Consider the following 25,480-nt stretch of genomic DNA (forward strand, 5'->3'; position numbering starts at 1 on the left):
AGAAAAGGGAGCCAACTTCAGAGAACCAAAATAGACTAATCAAATGTTCCCTACCCCTGGAATTGGGGGAATTGGTGACATACAGCCAGATGGATTTCACAACTGCCATGGGATTGCTATATGCCTTCAATTTCCTCTATTGTAAATTTAGTCAATTGATGTGACATCATATCCTTGCCATAACAATGTAGGTTGTATGTGCAGGGGTGGATTAAGACCAATAACTTTTTTTTTAATTCATAGGTTTACAGGTGAAGAGAAGCTGTATCTGAGGAGTCTCTTCCATACACAGGAATCCTCTCTTATCTGAGGGGAATATGTTCTAAGACCCGCAGTGTATGCCTGAAACTGTGGATAGTACCGAACCTTATACACACTATTATTTTTTCCTATATACATACCTATGATAAAGTTTAACTTATAAATTAGATACAGTAAGAGATTAATAACAATAAAACAACAATTAAAATAATATACTGTAATAGAAGTTGTGTGGATGTGGTCTGCATCTTTCTCTACCTCAAAATGTCTTATTTTACTGTACTCATCTATTTTTGAACCTCAGTTGACTGTGGGTAACTGAAAATCATGTAAAGCGAAACCCACAGTTGAGGGGGAACTACTGTACACAAGTAGACTCTGAGCCTGATGCCATAATTGGATGGGACTGTGGGGTTCTTGGGGCGGGTGTCATTTTGCATGTAGGAAGAATTTAAACAATTTGAGCCAGTAGGAAGACTCGGGCAAATGAGAGATGCCCTAAAATTCTATTTGCCCTCCTCTTCACCCATGTCTTCTCAAGAAGTGAAGTCCTACCTGTTTCCTTGAATCTCAGCTGGTTTTGTGATGACTGGCTCTGACCAACAAGAATGCAGTTGAAATGATGCTGTATCAGTTTCTAGGCTTTGAGAAACTGGGCAGATTCTGTTTTTTACCCTTCTGAAGCCCTGACCCATCATGTGATTATTACTGTGCCAGAGAGACCATGTGGAGCTGGAGAGACCAGATGGATTTGGAGGGATCACATGGTACTTAAGAGACCATGTAGAGACAGAGCCTGGACAGCTCCCACTCTTCCAGGCTTCCCCAGAGGCACCAAACATGAGAGTCAAGAGCTCCTGGGTGTGCAGCCCCAGCAACGTAAGTGACTTCAGGTGAGATCAGCAGAAGTGCCAGGCAGCCCAGACAGCAGAATTACAAAGAAATAAATGGCTGCTAAGTTCTGTAATTGTAAACAGCCATTTGTTTGTAATGATAGGTAACTGATACAGAAATAGTATTTTTCCTCCTGTCTCTTAAGCTTTTAATTTTCCTAGGTGTGCTTTTCATTGTACCTATTCTGCTTGGGGTCTGCTGAGCTTCTAGAATCTGTAGGCTATCCATTTTGGAACATTCTAGCCCATTTCTTCAAATATCACTTCTGCCCGATTCTGTTACTTCTCTATCTCCCAGACCCTAATTATATGTATGTTAGATCTTTGGAGTTTTTCCATCAACATTTCTTATGCTCTTATCAATCCTCACACTCCCTTATTTTCTCTGAGGTTCTGTCTGCATATTTTTCTAGTTCACCAATTCTGGGCTGTGCTCTGTTCAATCTGTTATTCAACCCATTCAATGAGTTTCCATTACTCTATTTTTAAATTCTAGAATGTTCATCTGATTTTTAAAATAGTTTCCAGTTCTCTGGTGAAAAGGTACTTCTTTTCATCTACTTTCTTCATCTTTTCCCTTATTTTTGTGAATATATTAATATTAATTTATTAATTTATATTAAATATAATATAAATATTAATTAATATTAATTAATTTAATTAATATTTAATATATTCACAAAAATAATTAATATATTAATTGCAGTTAAAGTCCTTGTCTACTGAGTATAATATCTCTATTATCTGTAAATCTGCTCCTGTTGTCTACACTTTGCCTTGTTATCAACCATACCTTCTTGCTTCTTTGCATATCTAGTACTTTTTTCTAAAAATTGTATTCTGGTCTTTCTGTATAAAAGAACCACAGCAGCTCCAGATATTAAAATATTACATCAGGGCAGTTTTTCCCTTCATTCTATTAGGCAAAGAAGTTGTAAGACTCATCAACTCATTCCTGCCCGATAATGAGTTAGGTTGGGGCATGCAGTTTGGCAAGACTCAGTCTGTCTGGGTCATTCCTGTTCCTTAGTTGTGGCACACCAGGGATTCTGATTATCAACTAAGCTAGACCTAATTAGACCTAATGCTAGATTAGGAACTAATTTAGATCTAATCAGAATCCCCAAAATGCCACAACTGAGGAACAGGAATGACCTCAGGTGTCTGAGTAGGTAGGTTAGGTGTCTGTCTCCTCAGCCCTAAAGACTTCTTCCTGTTAAGAGGTCCCCAGCTCACTTCAGTCTCGCATCCAAGTCGTATCTAGATGAAAATCCTGAGGGGAAAAAGCCATATGATTATGGCTGGCTCTGTCATTCGGCATCTCCTTATTTCCTAAGCAGTGCGAGATGGAGATATTTCACTCTACCTTTCCTAAGTTTTGGGCCTAGTCCCCCAGACTCCTGTGTGGCCTTAGATCTAATCAAAATGCTCCTTGGAAAACAACTGGTCATGTGTTTGATTTCCAATCTGTTAATTCCACCTTGAACAACTGCTAAAAGCTTTACTACTTTGCCTTTTTTCTCAGTAATGGCTTTCTCCCTAGGCTAAGGCCAGTTCTTAGCTCATACCCTGAATCAACAAGCGCTGGCGGCACAGGCAGGAAGACACAGCTGGCAATCACCACTCACTTTGGAAAGGTTCTTCTGTCACTAGTAATTTAGTTCTTTCATATCTTGTTGCTTGCCTAGTTCTATGATAGATAAAATCTTTAAAAACATGATTTTAGAAGTTTATCTGGTTCATTAAAGTTATTGTAAGGCAGTGACCTGCCCTGACCTACTACATCCTAACTGGAATATTACTTTTACATGTGTATTAACTTTTAATGTTATTTGACTAAATTCTTATATTCTTTGTAGTTGGTTTTCCATGGATTCTTTTGGGTTTTCCAGACATATGATTTTACCAGATATAGTAGGCAGTCTGAATGCCTTTGTCTATATTAATACATTCAAACTCATGTTGAGTAGTAGTAGATAGAGGGGACATTCTTGTCTGGTTCTTGACTCCAGTGGAAAAGCATTTAGAAGGCACCTAGTAAGGTCCTGGCTTTTCTGCTGTGTGTGTGTGTATGTGTGTGCACGTGTGTGTGTTACTGTGCTAAGAAAAGTATCAATTCTTAGAGTTCTTAACCTAAGTTGGTATTGAATATATCCAATGTTTGCATAAGTCTGGATATGATTATATGATTTTTCCCCTCTATCAATATGAAGGATGATATTAATGGTTTCCAAATAGTAAATCAATTCCGTATTCCTAGAGCAGCCTTTCAGTCATGAAGTGTTTTTCAAAATATGCTGTTAGATTGTTTGCTACTATTTTATCACTTTTGAATTGATAACAAGTGAAATAGGTTAGTAGTTTTTTTTTTTTTTTTATGCCAATTTTTTCAGATTCGGGGAACAATGATACATTTTCTTTGTAAAATACATTTTCTTTTTTTGATACTCTGAAATATAGCAGCATTGGAAATTTTTGGTCTTTAAAGGTTTGTAAAAGTCCTCTGTGAAGTCATCTGGGCCTAGTGTGCTTTTTGGTTGGAGTTAACGATTTTTTTCCATTTCTTCTATGGCAATCTTAGATGCTGTTTTACTGAGGGCATTTTTTCTGCATTGTAGGTTTCTAAAAAATATTATTTCACCTAGGTTTTCAAACATATTTGAATAAATTATATGTTTTGGTCAAACTAGTGTGATTCTCTAAACGTCCTATTTTTATGGTCATGTCCCCTTGTCTTTCGAATTTTACTTTGGCAATCTCATTTTCCTTATCAGGTTAGCTAATGATGTATCTATTTTATGGATACATACCTCAAACTCAACTTTTGGATTCATTATTTCTTCTGATTTTCTGTATAACTAATGCATCTTTTTTCTTTCTTAATTCTTTTGCTTTGAGTTTGGTTTATCTTTTCATCCCAGTTTTGGGTGTTTAATTCATATCTTTCCTTATTTTTCATTTTTACTGCTACAGGTACTTAACGCTATGAACATTTCTCTGAAAACTGTTTTAGTCTGTTCTACAGACTGTTATTTTGTTTTCATTTATGTTCAAGAAATTCTAGATTTTTTAGTTGCCCTTTGACTCAGGAGCTGTTTAAATGACATGTTTTAGAATTTCCAGGTAGGAGGGCTTTTATATTGTTATTTATTATTATTATTGTTATTATTATTATTATTATTATTTTGCATTCTGGCCAGAAAATGCTACTTTTATTTTTTTCCTTGGAATTTGTTCACTGCTCTGATACAATTTTCACGAAGGAATATTCTATGTTCAAATGACAAAAAGATGTATTTCCTATTATCAAAGTTCAGAGTTTGATATATCTAATAAGATCTACCTTACTGATTATGCTATTTAGGTCTTTTATATCCTTATTAATTTTTTGTTTGGTATTATGTGGTATATTTTAATGTTTCTATGAATCTCCCTTAGTCTCTGCTTTATGACATTTGTTTCTGCATTACTGGATATATAAATACTAATAATTATTACAAGTTTATTGTAAACTGTAGTCTTTAGCATTATAAAGTATATTTCTTTGTCATGTCAAGCTTTTTGGTCTAAGTTTTTCCTTGTTAGGTATGGAGATCATCAACTTTGATCTCTTATTTGTATTTGCCTTGTACCCTTTATCCATTCTTTTATTTTTACCTTAAATCTTGTTAAATTTTATTTGGATGTTTCTTGAATATAGGATGTTTGGTTATGCTTTGTTAAACAATTTGAACATCTTGTTCTTTTAATAGTTAAGGTAAGAACATTTGCAATTATGGATATAATTGTTTGTCCTTGGTCCCTTGAATACATCTGTTTAATATGTATACATGTGTATTATTTTACTATATTGTCTATCTTATTTGTATACTGTGTCTTTTCAGGTTATCTTTTGGTATTTAGGAAGGCTTGTATTGTATCTATACAGTAAGGCCTTTATATAATACCATTACTCTCCCTTCCTTCACACTTTTTTTGGGCTATATTCTATTGGTCCCCTACTACAAACGGTATGGAAATTACCTGTAACCTTTTCTTACATTTCTACCTTTCCTCCCCACCAGCATTTAATTTGAAGTATCATTTTTTAATTCCCAACCAGTACCTATTAAGTAATCAGTGAGCTTATTTCATCTCTCATATATTCTCCTATTCTCTCACCATTTTTTGATAATTGTACCATAACTAAATTTTCAGAGCTCAAACAATCCCCAACTTAGGATTTTTCAACTCTGACAGTGTGAAAGCAACAGGTATACAGTAGAAAACAGTACAACACTCTCGTGAGCTGTAGCTGCCAGTCAGCCACATGATCACAAGGGTAAACAGCTGATACTCTATAATATACTGTGCAGGGGCCGGGCGCGGTGGCTCAAGCCTGTAATCCCAGCACTTTGGGAGGCCGAGACGGGCGGATCATGAGGTCAGGAGTTCGAGACCATCCTGGCTAACACGGTGAAACCCCGTCTCTACTAAAAAATACAAAAAGCTAGCCGGGCGAGGTGGCTGGTGCCTGTAGCCCAGCTGCTCGGGAGGCTGAGGCAGGAGAATGGCGTAAACCCGGGAGGCGGAGCTTGCAGTGAGCTGAGATCTGGCCACTGCACTCCAGCCCAGGCGACAGAGCGAGACTCCGTCTCAAAAAACAAACAAACAAACAAACAAACAAAATATACTGTGCTGCCAGATGATTTTACCCAACTGTAGGCTAATGTAAGTGTTCTGAACACATTTAAGAAAGGCTAGACTAGGCCGGGCGCGGTGGCTCAAGCCTGTAATCCCAGCACTTTGGGAGGCCGAGACGGGCGGATCACGAGGTCAGGAGATCGAGACCATCCTGGCTAACACGGTGAAACCCCGTCTCTACTAAAAAAAATACAAAAAACTAGCCGGGCGAGGTGGCGGGCGCCTGTAGTCCCAGCTGCTGGGGAGGCTGAGACAGGAGAATGGCGTAAACCCGGGAGGCGGAGCTTGCAGTGAGCTGAGATCCGGCCACTGCACTCCAGCCCGGGCAACAGAGCGAAACTCTGTCTCAAAAAAAAAAAAAAAAAAAAGAAAGGCTAGACTAAGCTATAATGTTTGGTATGTTAGGTGTACTAAATACATTTCAACCTATGGTATTTTCAACTTAACAATAGGTTTATCAGGATGTAACCCCATGGTAAGCTGAAGAGCTTCCACAACACACGATACTACTGTCTTGCCTCTCTTAGAGTCATTATTCACTCTTGGCTCTATAGACAATTATATAATGCTTGCTACTAGTCCCTTATACCAATGCTGCTCTGGTCATTTTCGCTGTCTGAAGCTTATCTCTAGACAGCCTTCTCAAGAAGGGGCTCATGGAAACAGTATTTGTTGCATGTTAATGGCAATTTGTCTGTGGACTCTGTATTGATGGTCGGTTTGGTAGCACATAAAATCCATGGCTCATCTTTTTTTATTCTTTAAGTATCCTAAATATGTTACTCCATTGTCTTCTAGAATCAAGAGTTGCTGCTGAAAAATCTGATTATATTTGTCTTCTTCCTTCCTTTCTTGCTTTTTTATTTTTTTAATTTTTCTTCCAAGATGGAGTAATTTTGCTTCAATAAGCATTGCTGTTGACTGTTCTGGATCACGTTTCTATGGCACACAGTGCACCCTTTTAACAAAATCAGAAATAGAATAAGACTCAAATCTTATCTGAATATAGAGCTTAAAATATGTTCCTCTCTAACACAGTATCTTCAATTTTTCTTTAACTCTCTGTTTTATTTTAGTCACTTGTCACTTCTGTCCTCTATGTCCCTTTCTGTGTTTGTGCTGTATTTCTCTTGCTGCTTCTTCCAATTTTGTCATCAGTTCTGTGACAAAATTTTTCTACTACTGACCTGTTTGGCCTGGCACTCAAGTTTAATATATATCAGTTTTCTATCTCCTGTTTTTATATCCATTGCTAATCTTTCTCCTGTGTTTTTATATTTTTGCTTTGTGTTCTTTATTTATGCAGGTGACTTTATTTTTTTTTATTTTTTATTTTTTTAAAAATGAGACAGGGTCTCACTCTGTTACCCAGGCTGGAATACAGTGGCATGATCATGGCTTACTGCAACCTCAATTTCCTGGGCTTAAGCGATCCTCCCACCTCAATCTGTCAAGTAGCTGAGACTACAGGTGTGTGCAAATATTTTAATTTTTTTGTAGAGACAGGGTCTTGCCATGTTGCCCAGGCTGGCCCAAACTCCTGGGCTCCAATGATCCTCCTGCCTTGTCCACCAAAGTGCTGGGATTACAGGCATGAACCACTCTGCCTGGCCTAATATTTTAATCCACGAAGAAAAGTTTAGTCTGAATTATAATGTGTTCCATGACAATAGTTTCCTGCTGTGTGTTCTTTGGTAAGTTTTGATGCTTTTTCCTATGGTATTCATTCATTCATTCATTCTTGAGACAAAGTCTCACTCTGTCACCCAGGCTGGAGTGCAGTGGCGTGATCTCGGCTCACTGAAACCTCCACCTCCTGGGTTAGCACTGATTCTCCTGCCTCAGCCTCCCAAGTAGCTGGGATTACAGGCACGTGCCACCACACCCAGCTGATTTTTGTATTTTTAGTAGAGATGAGGTTTCACCATGTTGGCCAGGCTGGTCTTGAATTCCTGACCTCAAGTGATCCACCTGCCTCAGCCTTCCAAAGTGCTGGGATTACAGGTGTGAGCCACTGGGCCCAGCCAGTTTTCTTTTATTTTTGTATCAGTGCTGTGTCTGCTCTGTTTTTATTACTCAGGATTTTCCTGGTTGGGCTACTTGTAGAAAGTTCCTTCAGGTAGTAGAATTTTGCTGATGTTTTCTGAAATTGCTAACCCTGCCTGACTTCTGCTACAATTCATTCTGTATGGTTTTTGTGTGGCTCATAACCATTTTTGGCAATCCTTACATTTTTTTGAAGTCTGGGGATCATGTGCTTGCTCTAGTTTCATTATAATTGGGGTCTGCTGATGATTTTTCCATGTGCGATATCCAGAAGATGAAGGAAGTTGCTATCTCATTATCTCACAATGTCACATTCATATTTGAAGTTGGGTTAATTCTTTAAATGACTATGCTAAATTAGCTATTTAATATTATACAGTAGTAGAGAGATTCTTAGTCATAAAGTAATAAAATTAAATTTAAAAATCCCTCCTCTTTACACAAATATCACACAGAAGAAGAAGAGGAGTCTTACAATCTCTCAATGATATTTTCTGTAGGCTCTATGAAAATACAATTTGGTAAATATTTTGTTTCATGATTTCAAGAGAAAAGACATTTCAAAGTGTGTTTCCCATCCATCATCCAAAATACCAAATATTCTTCACCATCAGAATAATATCTGACTTATTTCTTATACCTAGATTCCATGGTTTCCAATACTAACACCTCTATACACACATACTGGGGTAAAGAAGAGAAAACTGACTAGGTAAGTTTCACCACAGAAGGTAGGCAAAGAGATAGAAAAGAATATTACCCAAGTGATGGAAAAAGCGACTGAAACATTCTGAGGGGAGTTATTTCACATTATCCTTTTAGCCACCAAGTGCTAAGTAACTAACAGAAGAGGTTAGAGGCACTTACGAGCAAATAACCTAGAAAAGAAGTTAGAAGGAGGGCAATTGTTCCAGCTTTTCTGTGGGGTGACTTACCTTTTCCAAAACTTTGGCAATTCGGGTGCCAATCTGTTCAAGTGACTGTTGTGGATATTGGTCTTTGCCGAGATTTTGTAATACCTGGAAGGAAGGAAGATGGCAGACTAATAGAATGAAAACAACGCAGGATCTAGATGATACTGCTAATGCTGAGTCGGGCACCATACAGCACAGAGGCAAACTGTTTTTCTGGGATACATGCTGTGTTCCTACTGGTAAGGTAATCTATGGAAGATACATTTAAGGCTGTTTTAGCATCCCCTCAGCTCTCCCACATTTAACAAAAATTACAGAATATAAAACACATTCATTATAGCAACATTAGACCAGAGTAAATGAAATAAACTATGTGTAATCTTGTCATTCAGACATGTAAAGACATATAGAGAGATATTAACCACTTTTAACACCTTTATATGTCTTTCAGATATTTTTCTATGTACATTTTCTCACAAAATATTGAATTATACTATATACTGTTACCTATGTTTTCACATCATATATTGTGAAAATTTATTCATGCCAATAAGAATATTTCTATATATTTTCTAATGGTGCCACTGTATACTGTATTACTTCTGTACCAAAATTTATTTAACCAATGCTCTACTGTTGGATACTTGTGACACGTTTTTCCAATTCTTCCAGGTAGACGCTTTGCTAGGTATATATTGGGTCTGCCTTCCTTACCTTCCTTCTTAAAAATGTCAACAGGAGAATTAACTGCCCCAAACATTTTTCTCAAGAGTCTGTATTGGTAGCAAGGCAGAACTACTCCCCTTAAGGGGTAAATCAGGATTAAAATTCCATGGTCATAAATAAAAAAGGGACTAATAAGCTCAGTCCAAGGGCCTGAAAGAAATCAGGCTTGGCCCAAATCCACCTAGGTGATGCCTAACTGAAAAAAAACCCTATATATTTTTTTAAAGGCCTGGTCACCTGTGCTTTCCACTATCAATGTGCATCCTAATTGTGAGGCTAAAAACCAGCTTGAACAAAGTTGAGCACTCACCTCTGTTAGCTGACTCTCCCCTGTGTAGTGCAGGCTGGCTCGGTTGGAAACCCCATGCAAGTGGTCCAGGGTATGCATACTCGTGGGGAGATTGCCATTGCAAAGAGGCTCCATTGCTGGCTGCTGTATAGGGGTGGCAAAGTCTATGTGTTCTGTGATGCTGAAAAATGGAGATTACCACATTAGGAAATTTTTGAGTGGGTGCGAAGAGAAGAGAGATAGCATTAACAATCAGCTCATCATAGCTTCAACATGCTATTCCCTGATTTTAAACGAGGTAAGTTTTCTTCTAGGATTTCTTCTTCCAAGATATAAGTGGTGATAAATACCCACAACTGGTTATTATCTTTTAGTTTTCTTTTATGCACAGCAGCACATTTCTCCCCACAGAAAAAGTTACCTAAAGCTTAGACAGTAAATTTTATAGAGATAAACAGCCGTACATTGTATTTAGGTGTAAGACTAAGTACTTCCTTTCATTTTCCCACCATATACAAACTATTATAGACTATCATATGCACTAATATGACAAATTGGCACTGCCATGTTTTACTTGCATCTATTTAAAAAGTCTAACAATTATTAGGCAAACATTCACTCATTATTTATTTACAGCCTATTACATGTCAGATACAAGGACTATAATAATGAGTAAAACATAGTCAGTCCCTGCTGTTATCATGTTCATTCTCTTGTGAATGATTCATTTATTACATGTGATAAGTTATAAAAGATAAAGTATGGTGCAATGACAGTACACTCCAGGAGGGTATATGTTGCCTCTGCACTGGTGGAGGAGGGAGGTAGCTAGTAAAGGATTCTGTGGAGGTAAGATTAAGTTGAGGCCAGAAGGTTTAGTATGAATTAACCAGCTGAGAACCCACAGTGAGAACAATGCCACAGACAAAGGAGACACCATGTGTGACAGTCCTGGCAGGAGAGAGGGCAAAAGAGAGGATGAAAAAACAGGCAGGGAGCAGATCAAGAAAAGCAGATCAAGTCCACTTTAAATCGCAGTAAGAATTTCCTAGAGTGCTTTAAGAATGATTTGACTTATATTTGAAGAATTCTGAGTACTGTGGAGAGAATAGGTTGAACAGAGGCAAGAGTGAACTGAGCAAGAGGACGAGCTAGGAGGTACTGGATGAACCGATGTAGGGATGGTTATGCTCTGGTTTGAGGAGGCGGCAATGGAGATGGAGAAAAGTAGGTGGTTTTGAAAAATACTCAGGGAGTAAAAGCGCTAAGAATTAGTAACAGACTGAATTTGAAGAGCAAGGGAGGAAAATTGTTAAGGATAACTCCCAGGTTTTTGGCCTAAGCATTGCTGGAGCTATTTACTAAAAATAGGAAAAGAAAAAACAAACGAAACAATAATTTTTTAATATGGAGAGTGGGCAAGAAAATTATGACTTTAGTTTTCCTGAGTATGGGATGCCTGAGTGCAATCTAGACAAGACAGGTCAGGGAGACAGACAAATGAGTTGAAGGCATTGTAGAAAGGTCTGGTATGGAGATTCAAGTTTGGGAGCTATTAGTACATCTGTGTTGATGGGAATTTTGGGAGTAGATCAGTCTGACTAGACGTGATTACAAAATAAGAAGGCTTAGTGGTAAATCCTGGGGAACTCCAACATTTAAAGGGTAGAAAAGGGGTCAGCAAAAGAGAGTGAGTGTCCAGTGAGGAGAAAGCAGTTATTAGAGGCACCTAGTATGTCTTGGTAGGTGTTTGCAGATCTGGATTTGCTCTGGCTGCCTTACAACTGCATGATACGCATGAGAAACCATGGGTTTTGTGCTTCTATAAAGAGGATCCAGTCTTCAATGCAAATTAAGCAGGTTATACATGGCTGCTACATAGCTTACGAAGGACAGGTGAAGGCACCGGGAAGGGAGGCACACTCACTGCTTTGCTACATTGGGTTGGGTCCACCTGGGGGCCATGGTCAGCATGGTCATCCTTTGAAAATTCAGCTCTAGAAAGGATAACTTTTCTGCTATCTGCTAAGAGGGCATCCTTAAAGTCAGCTGGGTTCAGTGGAACTCAAATGCCATAAAGGAGGGAGAGGCTTAACATACTTACTCAATGTTTTTTGAAGAAACTGCAAGCCAGGTACTCACGATGGCAGTCAGCTCTACCCAGCGGAGTTTGAGGCATTCGTCTGGGCTGGGCCATCCCAGACGCTGGTAGTCACGTTTTTTTCCTGGAAGGAAAGTATGCCATGAATCCATGCGATTGCAAAGGAACAGAACCCAAAGGGCCTTATACCCTGATGATTACTTTACCCAGATTGGTGTATTTGGAGGTGCTAGTCATTCTTGTAGTCTTTAGCATTTCCCCCATCTATGGTCTAATTAAAATCTTGTCATTATGCAATGGGACTAAAGATCATCTCTGAGTAAAGACAGGTGGAGAAGTAAGAATAAATGAGTCCTTTGGTGGATTTAAGACTGAGCAACATGAAAATAAGGGTTAAGGTATTCTTCAATGTTAACATTCTTACCAAACTTAATTTTTGCCCCTCTGTATTTTGATTTTATAAAGACAACTCCAACTTAGTAGAAACATATATCCCTAAAGCAGGGTTTCTCAACCTGCTATTATTGACATTTTGGGCTGGATAATTTTTTGAGGACCTGTCCTGTGCATTGGAGGGTGTTTAGCATCATCTTTGGCTTCTACCCACTGGATGTTGGTAGCACCGTTCCCCAGATAAGACAACGTCTCCAGATATTGCCAAATGTCCCCTGGGGGGCAACATCACACCCAGTAGAGAGAACCACTGCTATAAAGAAGAGCAGCAGGGAATAATGATGTTAATGAAAGATGATCATCTCCCCCCCAACCCCCGCCACACCACCATAGTCCAAGAACCAGCCTGGTTATCATCTATCTGAAGAGCACGTCCTGTGTATTCAGATCCCGTGCTAAGTGCTTTACATCCTTAACCTCATAAGTTTTTTTCCATTTTTCTTTTTTTTAATTAGAGACAGCACCTTGCTTTCTTGCCCAGGCTGGAGTGCCATGGCATGATACTACCTTTCTGTAGCCTTAACCTCCTAGGTTCAAGTGATCCTCCCACCCTGGCCTCCCAAACTGCTGGGATTACAGATGTGAGCCACTGCATCTGGCCTGAAGTAGGTTTTAACCCTCATTTCTCAGATGAGAAAACAAGAGACTCAGAGAGACTAGGTGACTTGCCCAGGTTACCTGGCTAGCAAATGGCAGAGTTGGGATCCTGATCCAAGTCTCTTTTGATTCTAACGTGTATGTTCCCAATCAACAAGCTATTTAAAGCTACAAAAAATTTTAAAGCTCTGTTTATTAATATCCTTCGTAGGTACTACTTTTTGGGTCTGGGCGCTTTACTTACATCAAATCCCCAAGAAAAGAGCAGAACTGTCTTGTCTGGGAAGGGTTTTCTGAAGGAGTTATAATGGAATAGGCAGGAAGGAGAACTTTCGTTCTGTATAGCACTTTTTATAGTATAGGAATTTACCAACAGTAGAAAACTGTTTGAGGTACAGTCAGGGGTTTAGATTGAGATTTTAACAAAACAGAAAGGAACAGTTTTGAAAGAGTTTCAAATTAACTCTCTTTAACTTAATAACTTCAATAAGCCATAATTTTCACAAAAAATCTTATTTTTCTTTTACATTTAATAATTTCATTTGAAGAATATTTATTGAGCACCTGTTATAAGGGGCTGAGAACCATAAAAGCCACTAGGGGTACAGACAGGAATAATAAGACGGCCTGCTCTTGAGCTCACAGTCTAGTAAGGAAGGTAAACATACACAAATCATTACAATACAATAGGAAAAGAGCTAGAGCAAAGATATAGAACAATTGCACAGAGGAAAAAGTAACTAATTCTGCCTGAAGGTAACAAGGAAGAGATGGCACTTGATTTTGAAGTTTAAGGATGAGGGATATTTTAGCACGGCAGAGGGCAGAGGGGGCATAGGGCATTCCAGGCAGAGGGAACAGCATGTGCAAAGGCACTGAGGTAAAAACATGAGCATGGTTGGTTCAGAGAATGGTGTTGAAGGGTACACAGAGGCGGGTTGTAAAGGGTCTTGTACACCACACTAGGAAGTTTGAATTTTATCCTGTAGGCAATGGGAAGGCTTCAAGCCCACATCTCTCCATCTGGTTCACAAGGATATCATAAGAGGCTCTGTTAAATGCCTTGCTGAAATCCAGTTACATTATGTCTATGGCACTTTCCTGGTCTTCCAGTCTAGTAGCCCTAACCAAAAAAGGAAATGAAATTAGTTAAGCATTATTATTAGTTCTTAGAAAATCTACAATGGCTCTTAATGATCTCCATTTTTCCCCCATGGGCTCACAAACTATTTAATACTTTGGTTTATAACTTGGTCAGGATTTATCATGAAGCTGATTAGTTAGCAGTGAATAGAATCCATACTTAACTGAAAATTGGGATTTTGAATCTCTCTAGTATTTCTGTCCTCTATGCTTTAGAGCTTTTCACTTTAATGCCAATAAGTGGTTCCATGATCCCATTTGCAAGTACATTCAATGCCCTACTTGGGCCCACCAATTTGAATACGTTTAAAACTGCTTAAGTGCTCTCATATCATCTCAACCATATTCAGCTTTGGTTTTCACTTTTATAACAAATTTTTAGTTTTTTGTTTATAAAAGTAATATAGGCTTATTGTAAAATATTTAAAAAATGGAAAAGTCATACAGAAGAAAATAAAAATCACCTATAGCTCTGTTAGCACCTAGAGATGACCATTTATAACATTTTGATGTATTTCCTACTTTTGTCTCTATGTGCTTGTTTATTATACATATTTCATCAAATCTAAGATGCTGCCAACTGTAAACATACATTATTTTAAAGGATTTAAGAAAGAAAAACAGGGCCAATTATTATATAAAAATGATACTATCAACTCTAAGATGTATTCCAATTTCAGAGATATTGAAATGTGAAAAAAATGTAGTTGATGAAATACAGCATCATGATTAAGGTATTCTCTACATTTACTACTTTATAAATTGCTTTTCTTAGTATATTACCAAAATCTTGGCTGCATATTATGCAGCATGGACGTGTTATGATTTAATTATGTAATTAGGCAATTACAACATTCAGGTTGTTTACAAATTTTTATTATAAGTAACCCCATGATCAATATCTTTCTACTTACATCTATGGCACTTGTAAGATGATTTACTTAGGGTAAATTACTATAAGGAGAATAACTGGTATATTTTAAAATTTTCTGATGCATCTAGTCAGACTACCCCAAAATTTACTTCATTTAAATAAAATGTATGTTACACATTTAAAAACAATTTGATAATCAAAACTTGTATCTTACTGTTTATGCCTGCACTCCTTTGATTGCTGATGAGGTTGAACATCTTCTCAAGTTTAGTGGCCATCTGTGTGTGTGTGTGTGTGTGTGTGTGTGTGTGTGTGTGTGTTTGCCTATGTACTGCCTATGTACGCTGCATATATTTTATTGAAATACTGTATACTGCATATTGATTTGTAAGTGCTCTTTAAATGATATTGATACCCTCTGCTTATCATATATTCTGTAAATATATACAAAAATAATCTACAAAAAATACCTGCTTCAGTCCTTTATCTTATTTTGTGGTGCTTTCCAGTGTCAGAATTATTATTTTCTTTCCCTCTCTCTGCCTTAGAAAGTTCTTTCCACATGAAAGAACATGTAAATATTCACCTAGTTTTTCTTCCTTTATGATTTATTACACATAATGTTAAATCCACTGGAATTTTCATTTCCATAATGTTTTAGCGTTTGAACACTTTTTTCATTGATACAGAAGACAGACTGGTTTCTTGATCACTTTGCCCCTTTATCATCTCATCTGAACTATTTCAAGTTACAAATACAGCGTCTGTGAGAAATGAGACAGTGACATCTAAAACAAGAAATTGGCATATTAAATATTCAAATTTACCTTGTGGCCCAGGAGATGCCACCTTGGGGCCAGTGATCTCCAGGTTTGCTTGGTAACGATGTCCATTTTCTATCTGACTTGTTTCTACTTTTTTCCCAGGAGTTTTCTTATGATCTCCTTTGGGTTTCTTTACACGTTTGACCTGGAATGTAATCTGGGAAACAGAAACATGTTAGGGACAAATGAGACCAGTGATCAAATCTGTAAATGACTTCTGAATACTAGTTAAGAATAACCAAGTCCTGTGCTCAGGTTCTCTCCTTGAATTGAACTCTTAAAGACCTAAATAAAAAATGGTTAGTGAAATGAACAAAATAACCTAGTCTTGAAGAATGTATAGGAGAAACTGAAAAGAAAGATGTCTGAACTGGACAGTTACAAGTCTGCAGGCTCTGACTGTGGCTTCACACCCATCCCATTTCCTCCTGCCTCCCAGAGGAGCCGGCAATACATAAGTAACATGAAATGCTTCCTCCCAGTAAAATTCCAATGTGAAGGCTGTCCTGGAGTGTGCAGCCAAGTAGTGCCACATATCCAACAGAAACTTCCACTTTGCATACTAGGATCCCCTGAAGGACATGGGCTACAATTTTGTGAGAATTAAGTTGGCAAATTTACCCATTCTGTTGCTTCATCATCTTCACTTCTGCAGTCTCCGTAGCAAGAGCTTCTGGCCACTCCATCCTGGGGACCTTTCTTCAGCACCCGTATTCCTTGTAAGTCTAGACGACGCCCTTTCATCTCCAGTGCACCCCCAAAGCCTTCCAAAGGCCATGCCTGTTGAAATTCATCCACCAAAGCCAGTATTTCTTCTGACATTTTGGTTTCATCTGAATTCTCCATCTCGTCAGAACCATTGCTCTCCTCAACCACCGTACCTGAAATTCAAGGGCCACCATGTTAGTAAAAGGTACAGAGTACTCATTCAAGTCCTTGGGTGACTCCAACCCTGCTTTTGGAGAAACATTTTGGCTCTGCCTAGAGGCATTTCTATAGCCCAATGTGATAAAAATACCATTCAGCATCTTCAAAATACATAATAAAATACCAACTTTGTCATCTAGTGTTTGCCAAAAGCCTGGCTGAGAACAGTGGCAGCTACACAGCAGGCAGGCAGAGATTCTGTTACTAGTGAGTATGAGGACAGGTATGTGATATACTATTTTTTTAAAAAGATCCACTTGCTCTACATTCAAAACATAGACGGCAAGGATGAAGCTTATTATTGTTATTTAATATATGGGATTCTTCAAGGTTTATTCAAATATCTGGACATAGCTGTGTGTCCAGACCATACAGCTGGCTTAATTGACTTAACTGAAAAATGATTTGTTTAATGGAAAACTATCCTAATTCTACACGAAGGCTCCCATTTTTCACTAATGGCTGATATAAGAAATAGCAATACACTACAATAATTTCTTTCTAAAATGATTACCAAGATATTATTTAGGTGGCTCAGACCCCAATGGAAGACTCTCAGCGTAATGGCGTAGCAAAAATTCTCTCTCTTGAGAACTCAGTATGTTTCCTTTATTATCCAATGAAGGCTACACAACCCTCTTGAGTTTTCCTCTATGGTTGAATAACAAGGAAGCTCAGGCAAAATCAGCCCGAGTTTCTTAATAGAAGGCTTTCTTTTAAAAAATTCTGCACTACTTAACTTTTCCTGTTTATTTTGTATTAATGGCTGGATGTTACATTGTGCATTCCATGAAAGTTATCCCTAGTCCCTTTAGGAAGTAGATAGGGTACAAGAACAAATAACAAAATGTCTCCTTTTGTACCATGTACCCACAGGAAAACCTGAGAGCTCTGGGTTGAAACCTCACAAAACGCCAGCTTCATTATTCTAGTGCAGTAATCTTCAGGTGGTAATTCTGGCTTGTTCAGGGATTTAGAACATGGTATCACAGCCATGCACCACATAGTGAAGTTCTGGTCAATGATGAACTGCATATATCACAGTGGTGCCATAAAATTATAATACTGTATTTCCCCTGTACCTTTTCTGCATTTAAATACGTTTAGAGACGCAAATATTTACCATTGTGTTACGCTTGCCTACAGTGTTTCAGCACATAAACGTGCTGTAGAGGTTTGTACCCTAGGAGCAAGAGACTACACAATATAACACGGGAGCACAGTAGGCTATACCACCTAGCTTTGTATAAGTAAGTACAGTACACTCTATGATGTTCCCACGATGGCAAAATCACCCAAGGACGCATTTCCTAGAACATATCCCTGTCGTTAAGCAACACACTGGAAAAAAATCATGCTGCTTAGCTACAAAGAGTTCTGCAAACCCAGTAACCCAAGGTTACTGCTTCCCTGTGCTCCTAACATATGGTAATATTTATCATTATTTAAAAATTCTGAGAGAGAGGGGCTTTCATCAATGGAAACTGATATTCAAATGAAGAGAGAATACGGAGCTTGCTGCAGGCTTCTGTTGCTGGTAGCCATTAGGCTTTTCTAAAGGCTGCTGGGTTGGGGCGAAAGCAATTCCTAAAAAACAACACTAAATATGTACATATTTTTATATTTCCTCCTCACAGGTGAGGAATAAGTAGATTATAAGTGTGCTCTGAGTTAGCAAAAAATAAACCAAACTTTATTGATAGCCTACTATGTGTCTATCTCTGTAAGCTGTAGGTGGGAACAAAAAAAAAAAAATAGAAAGTTTCTAACCTTAAGAAATTAAATATAATGAATTTATAATCAAGTTGGAGACAGAAAACTACATACATGAAATAAAATAATAAGAGAACAATTAACTTTTTTTTAAGAGGAAAAAATATTTGCATGTAATCACAAAATGCTTCTTAGAGAAAGGCGGACTACCTGAGGCAGGATTTAGACAGAGAGAGTAGAGGGCGAGGGAGGTCACTCCTCAGAGTGACTTTTTTTTTTTTTTTTTTTGAGACACAGTCTCGTTCTGTCACCCAGGCTGGAGTGCAGTGCAGTGGCGCTATCTCAGCTCACTGAAACCTCTGCCTCCTGGGCTCAAGTGGTCCTCCTGCCACAGCCTCCCAAATAGCTGGGATTATAGGTGCAGGCCACCACACCCAGCTAATTTTTTTTGTATTTTTGTAGAGATGGGGTTTCGCTATGTTGGCCAGGCTGGTCTTGAACTCCTGACCTCAGGTGATCTGCCCACCTCAGCCTCTCAAAGTGCTTGGATTCCAGTGTGAGCTACTGCACCCAGCCTTCCAGAGTGACTTTTTTTTAAAAAAAGCATGTATGCATAGACTCATTTGTCCATACACATACATACAGGGATAGTAAAGGCACATGGAAGGCATGACCAATTTCAAATTAATTACAACCAAGAATGTATACAGGGGATAGTAACAAATAAGATACTTAGGAAAGGTAGGTGATGTTACAAATGTGTGGGAAAGTCATGAAGAGGATTCGTTGTAAAGGGAGCCTCTTGTTTCTTAAGCAGAAGAATAACAGGATGAGGGCCATAATAATTACGAAGGTTAAAGTCTTAGAGTAGTAAATCAGTTTGTGTATTGGAACAAGAGTGTTGGACAAGGAAAGAGAAGACAGAAGACAAAGAGACAAATTAGAAAGGTATTTAAGAATCTTTATAAGAGTTACAGAAGTGTCCCAAAGGATTATAAATCATGCTGCTATAAAGACACTTGCACACGTATGTTTATTGCGGCACTATTCACAATAGCAAAGACTTGGAATCAACCCAAATGTCCATCAGTGACAGACTGGATTAAGAAAATGTGGCCCATATACACCATGGAATACTATACAGCCATAAAAAAGGATGAGTCTGTGTCCTTTGTAGGGACATGGATGCAGCTGGAAACCATCATTCTCAGCAAACTATCGCAAGAACAGAAAACCAAACACTGCATGTTCTCACTCATAGGTGGGAATTGAACAATGAGATCACTTGGACACAGGAAGGGGAACATCACACACCGGGGCCTATTGTGGGGACAGGGGAGAGGGGAAGGGGAGGGATAGCATTAGGAGATATACCTAATGTAAATGACGAGTTAATGGGTGCGGCACACCAACATGGCACATGTATACATACATAACAAACCTGCACGTTGTGCACATGTACCCTAGAACTTAACGTATAAAAAAAAAAAAAAGTTATAGAAGTGGGTTGTCTTAAGGTAAAGGGAAAAGGAATTTTTTAAAAAGGGAGGGTAAAGAGGTATACAAGGAAATGTTAATGGAGAAAAATTAGTAATAGGATAGGCTCAAAGATGATTTCAAGATTTTTAAGTCTAATGTGAAAAACTGGGATTTTTAATATATGACTATAGGTTTAGAATCTGTGAATATGTAAGCAGAATGATATTTATAAAGACAATGGAGTTAGGAAAGGGCAACAGGATAAAGACTTGGAATTGTAGACACTTGTCATTAATTCATGAAAATACTTGTTGCTGTATCTAGCAATGTGCTGAGGGCTGGGTGGTAACAACCCATGTAACTTACAGTCTAGACAAGAATGGATGGAGGAATGTATCTTCAGATATTGTCCTATATAGAACATTGCTCTCCACAACTGTCCTATATAGCTGAAAATACAGAATTCTGGTTTGGTGAAAGGTCTGGATTGTAGAGAGATCTCGAAAGGTTTCAAATTATGCTTGAAGCAAGAGGAATAAGTAAATCTTGCTGCTTGTAGGACAGATGGTATGATATAAACTGAAAACGATTTTCGTTACCATGCACCATTTTCACACTGGGAAAAAGAAGAATAAATATTGTGAAGTTGCAGAGAATGTGAGCATCCACAGTGAGGTTTATGTGAGTTCACATCCTTTACGGAGATGAAGCCTATTCCAGGGTAGTGGGAAGGTTTATGGTTGTATCTGAGCCATATTAGGTACTATCAAGAATCACAGGGACTAGGAGAAGTGTTAACAGATGAAGCTATGGGCCAGGCATGGTGGCTCACATCTGTAATCCCAGCACTTTGGTAGGTCGAGGCGGGCGGATCACCTGAGGTCAGGAGTTTGAGAACAGCCTGGCCAACATGGTAAAATCTTGTTTTGTAAAAATACGAAAATTAGCTGTGCATGGTGGCAGGCGCCTATAGTCCCAGCTACCTCGGGAGGCTGAGGCAGGAGAATGGCATGAACCCGGGAGGCGGAGCTTGCAGGGAGCCAAGATTGTGCCACTGCACTCCAGCCTGGGCAACAGAGCAAGACGCCATCTCAAAAAAAACAAGAAAGAAAGAAAGAAAGAAAGAAGGAAACGTAGCTATGAATATGTAGTTCTGCTGAAAACAAAAAGAAGCTTGAAATGTTCCACATACACCTGGAGATTCATGTTTAAGTCTGGGTACCTCACTTTAGGGGATGTGCAAAGCAGAGCACATTCACAGAAAATATACTTGGCAAAAAGTACTCAAAACTTCAGAAGAGGGACTGAAGAAATCTAGGGGGATCCAGTGGCAGGAAGAGTAGCTGATATATTACACCACTAATTTGGGCTTGAAAAGATTTTGAAAAATTCCAAGGAGATTACTTCAAAGACAGTGAAGAGACTAGATGCCATAAGATTAAGTTATTCAAGGAAGTGAGGACATTTAACTGAAGAGAAGCAAAGACACAGGAAAGGAAGGTAGGCAGGAACAATAACCATCTTCAATACCTAAGGGAACGTGCTATTAATGAGAAACAAGACTGACGTTGCTGGCCTCATAAGACAAAACTAGAAATGAGAGGTCACGTTTTAGCTCAATATTAGGAAAGACTTTTGGATCAGATGACAATGGTTATCCAGGAAGAAACTGGGATCACCATACCTGGAGTAGAAACAGAAGCCAGTTAATGGCTACAGAGAACACTACTGAGAGGGAGTAGAGTATCAGAAGCCGATTAACAGAAGGTGACTATATTTGATAAGAAACAGCATTAACAATCTTGGAAGAGAAGTTTCAAGGAGTTTTAGGGAGCAGAGGATGGAAAGATGAGTGCTAGATTCAAAACAAGACAGAAGTAAACATAGCCATAGAAAGAGGGAAAGAACACAAATTCAAAGAGATGACCAGGAAAATCTGACCGAAAACATCTTCCTCCAGAAATCTTGCATGAGTAATATCAATGGGTGCTAGAGTACTTAAGATTGTGGCTTCTGAAGGCAAGTAAGGCACATACTATCTTTAATAACAATACTGTAGAGGGAATATCCCTTTGTCTCACAAAAAAGAAAGAGTATTCTAAGGAATTAGACAAACTTGGTTCCAAATTAAGATTACCACCATAGGGCCGGGCGCTGTGGCTCATGCTTGTAATCCCAGCACTTTGGGAGGCTGAGGCAGGTGGATTGCCTAAGCTCAAGAGTTGGAGACCAGCCTGGGCAACACAGTGAAACCCCATCTGTACTAAAATACAAAAAAAATTAGCTGGGCGTGGTGGCATGCGCCTGTAATCGCAGTTACTTGGGAGGCTGAGGCAGGAGAACTGCTTGAACCCGGGAGGTGGAGGTTGCAGTGAGCCGAGACCGCGCCATTGCACTCCAGCCTGGGTGACAGAGCAAGACTCCTTCTCAAAAATATAAAAAAAGATTACCACCACAGGGCCTTGGGCAATTCTGTTTTGAGTCCTAGGGTTCTCTTGAAAAACCAGTCATCTGGTTTGAAGTCAGATTTGAAAGCTGCAGATATGCTTATGATTTAACATATAAGCAATGACATAAAATTTCAAGCCAATAATCAGAAAGCACAAAAGACTTAGAGTAAATCATTCAGATTAAGGTAGGTAGGGAAATCATTCTCTTCTGAGCAGAAAACAATAATCATAAGCATTCGTTGCCACCAGTGGTGTTCTTCCTTTTTTTTAGCTGGGTCAGTATAGCAAGAGAAAACTGGGAACTCTGAGTAGATAACCTAGAAAAGCAAACAGGGAACCTTTCCTGTAACAATTCTTGTGCAAATACATTATGGCTCCCTTGAATGAACAGATGCTTACTGATCATATACTATGTGCATGTGCTTGTAAAGACTTCGACTCCTGAAGTTGCAGTTATACCTATGTTTGTAGAACATTTACTGGGTTCTGAGTACCAGGCACTAAAATAAATGCTTCACCAAGCTATTTCATTTAAATATTCAAAGCCACTCTATAAAGCATTTTTGTTGGTTTGTTTTTAAATAAATGAGGCAAGAAAGGCTCAGGAAGATTAAGTAACTTGCAAATCTGATCAGATCTACATTTTAGAAACAACTCTTTGGACGCACAAAAAATTAGTAACATTGGTTGTTTCCACTTTTAAAATTCCGTACTGATTACGTATATTCTCTTTCTTCACATACAGACTAAAATAAAAGACTAGATTTAGAGAGCCAAATTGAGACGCTACTGCAATAGTGCAGGCAGAAATGAAGAAAGTCTGAATTCAAGCAGTGGCAGAGGGAATGAATGAAGAGATATAGATGCAACAGGTCTGAGAGATTGACTGGATACAGTGGTGTCTGGGTGAGTTGTGATGTTGTTAACAGAGATCAGGAATGTAGAAATTAGAAGCATTTCAGAAAATAGGGCCAATATGAGGAGAAGTTCAATTCTGGATATGTTACATTTAAGTGCCTATGGCACATCCAGATGAAGAGTACACTTAAAAAAAAAAAAAGTAGAAATAAGATCTGGAGTTGTAGAGAATGTCTTAGCTGAAATATAGGTTTGGAGTCATTGGTGTAGTCAAGGGTATTTGAATCACCAAGAGATAATACATAGAAGGATGAGAATAGACGGTCAAAGTCAGGATCCTGGATAACCCAAAAATAAAGGGCAGAATAAAGAGTAAGTGAAATAAATTTTAAAAGATGGTGTGTGGACAGAAGAAAGCCAAGAGAAAGTGATATTCCAGAAGCCAAGAGGAAAGAAGAGTTTCAAGAAGTGGGGAGGAGTTATGCATAGTTCCAGGTACAGTAAAGTGGTCAAGTGGGTGAATACTAAAAAGAAGTCATGCATTTTGGTAATTCTGATAATCTAAGCAAGAACCGTTTAGTACAATATAGCTCAAAATGTGGTCATAAAATGGAATCTTGGGAGAGGGCATAATAGGTAAGCCCATTATTCCAAATCTTCATATTTTATTGGGTTAGTGTAAAAGCAACTTATGTTCCTTTTACAATGATTTACTCAATATACTAGTAACATTAAGAAGACTGATACATAAACAAATCAGATTTGTTCTAGCAACAGAAGACACTGAAGTAGAGAACAAAGAAAGTGTGAAAAACACTTTCACACTATAGTTTGTCTTCTGCCTCACCACCTAGGGGTCACCCTCATGATGCTACAATATAATGATTGTTAAAAGAAGGAAACAAATTCTTAAAAGTAGAGAAAAGCCTAAGCTTAAAGCTTGAGAGTTGATTTTTCCCCAGAAGCACAGCTTAGGTCAAATCAACTTACTTTCAAGTCTAAGGGCATCTGAGTCCCTCCCTGAATTCTCAACAGAGAATACAGGGTCCTCCTCTGTTCCTCTCTCAGAGGGCTCTTCTTCAGCAGCATCCAGTGACTGTGAGTTGTCAAAATATTTCTGTTTGTCATGGCTGTTGTCCAGGGTTTTCTCATGACAATTACCTCAATGACAAGAGACACAGATATAGCACATTAGAAATATCTCTCTTGTGTAGTTCTACAGTACAAGGTCCTAAAATATCAAGAAGAGCAAAAATGTGACAATGCTGGTTTTTCTTCAGCAGAACATACAAAAATCAGTGAGCTGCAACACCCAAAGCCAGATCATTACTGTGATTCAAGATTTTGCAATGAAGTTCAAGTTTCAGCTGTAGGCTATTGTCAAGTATTTGGGAGGATAAAAACAACTGTAACAACAAAGATTAAGCCCCAAGACCTTGTTCCATTCATAATGGCCAAGAAATATTTTCTTGAAGTTAGAAATATCATCAAAAAGTTTCCCTTCTATTTGTGAGAAATGACAGGTTAATACCTGGATAAGTCTGAGATAAATTATAGCAGATAAAAATACTATTTTTGCATCATGGCTTAAAATGAGATTTATTAAAAGGTGACAAATTAAATTAAAAGCCAAAGAATTAAAGGGGGATGATGGCAGAAAGTCAATAATTAAGACTGCAATGTAACTTTTGGAAATGTTCCGCAATGTTTCTTTTGGAAAACAAGTTCTGGTCATGTCAATAAAAATAACTTTTGGCAAGTATAGTGGGAATGACCTCTATGGTGACTTTTACCTATGAGTCAAAGGATTTTGATCCTATTAAGAGTTTTGTGTGAGTATGAACCAAAACCCCCACTATTCAGCTCTACCTGATGGTCATTCTCTGGGTAGGGGAGTATGTTACCATATAGTTGTATCTAATATGGCAGCAATCTGGCTGACATCTGTCCCTCCTTTGACTACCCTTGGTTAGTTCTAGCTGATCTGGCAAGCTGAATAGCTATCCTCTTTCCCCGCTGTGTTCCATGGACATTGTCAATGAAAATGCATTTCCAATGGAGAATCACAGCTTTCCTGTTAGAGGACAATTCTTTGGTTAAGAGTGTACAAGTAGCTGCTCTCCTTTACCAGAACATTCAAACACACTCTAAGATTATTCTTTAGAGAATGTTGCCTCAAAGATAGACCGATCTATCTATCTATCTATCTATCTATCTATCTATCTATCTATCTATCTATCTATCTATCT

General features: G+C 38.3%; 1 protein-coding gene across 3 annotated transcripts in view; it reads right to left on the reverse strand.

The window, feature by feature from the left end:
- TTC17 (tetratricopeptide repeat domain 17) overlaps positions 1-25,480 on the reverse strand; it is a 149,007-nt gene that overhangs the window by 34,520 nt on the left and 89,007 nt on the right. Inside the window, exons 17-22 of one of the 3 annotated variants that reach the window (XM_023215819.1) lie at positions 24,222-24,392; positions 16,426-16,685; positions 15,808-15,961; positions 11,917-12,037; positions 9,834-9,993; positions 8,819-8,902 (exon numbers count right to left, since the gene is read on the reverse strand). In XM_023215819.1, the coding sequence (XP_023071587.1) occupies positions 8,819-8,902; positions 9,834-9,993; positions 11,917-12,037; positions 15,808-15,961; positions 16,426-16,685; positions 24,222-24,392 (950 nt within the window). Of the gene's footprint in view, positions 1-8,818; positions 8,903-9,833; positions 9,994-11,916; positions 12,038-12,817; positions 14,087-15,807; positions 15,962-16,425; positions 16,686-24,221; positions 24,393-25,480 lie in introns of those variants that run through there. The other 2 variants (XM_023215821.2, XM_023215820.3) reach the window with 2 other exon arrangements.

This window comes from Piliocolobus tephrosceles, chromosome 13 (assembly GCF_002776525.5).
Source record: "Piliocolobus tephrosceles isolate RC106 chromosome 13, ASM277652v3, whole genome shotgun sequence".
NCBI classification, from domain to species: Eukaryota; Metazoa; Chordata; class Mammalia; order Primates; family Cercopithecidae; genus Piliocolobus; species Piliocolobus tephrosceles.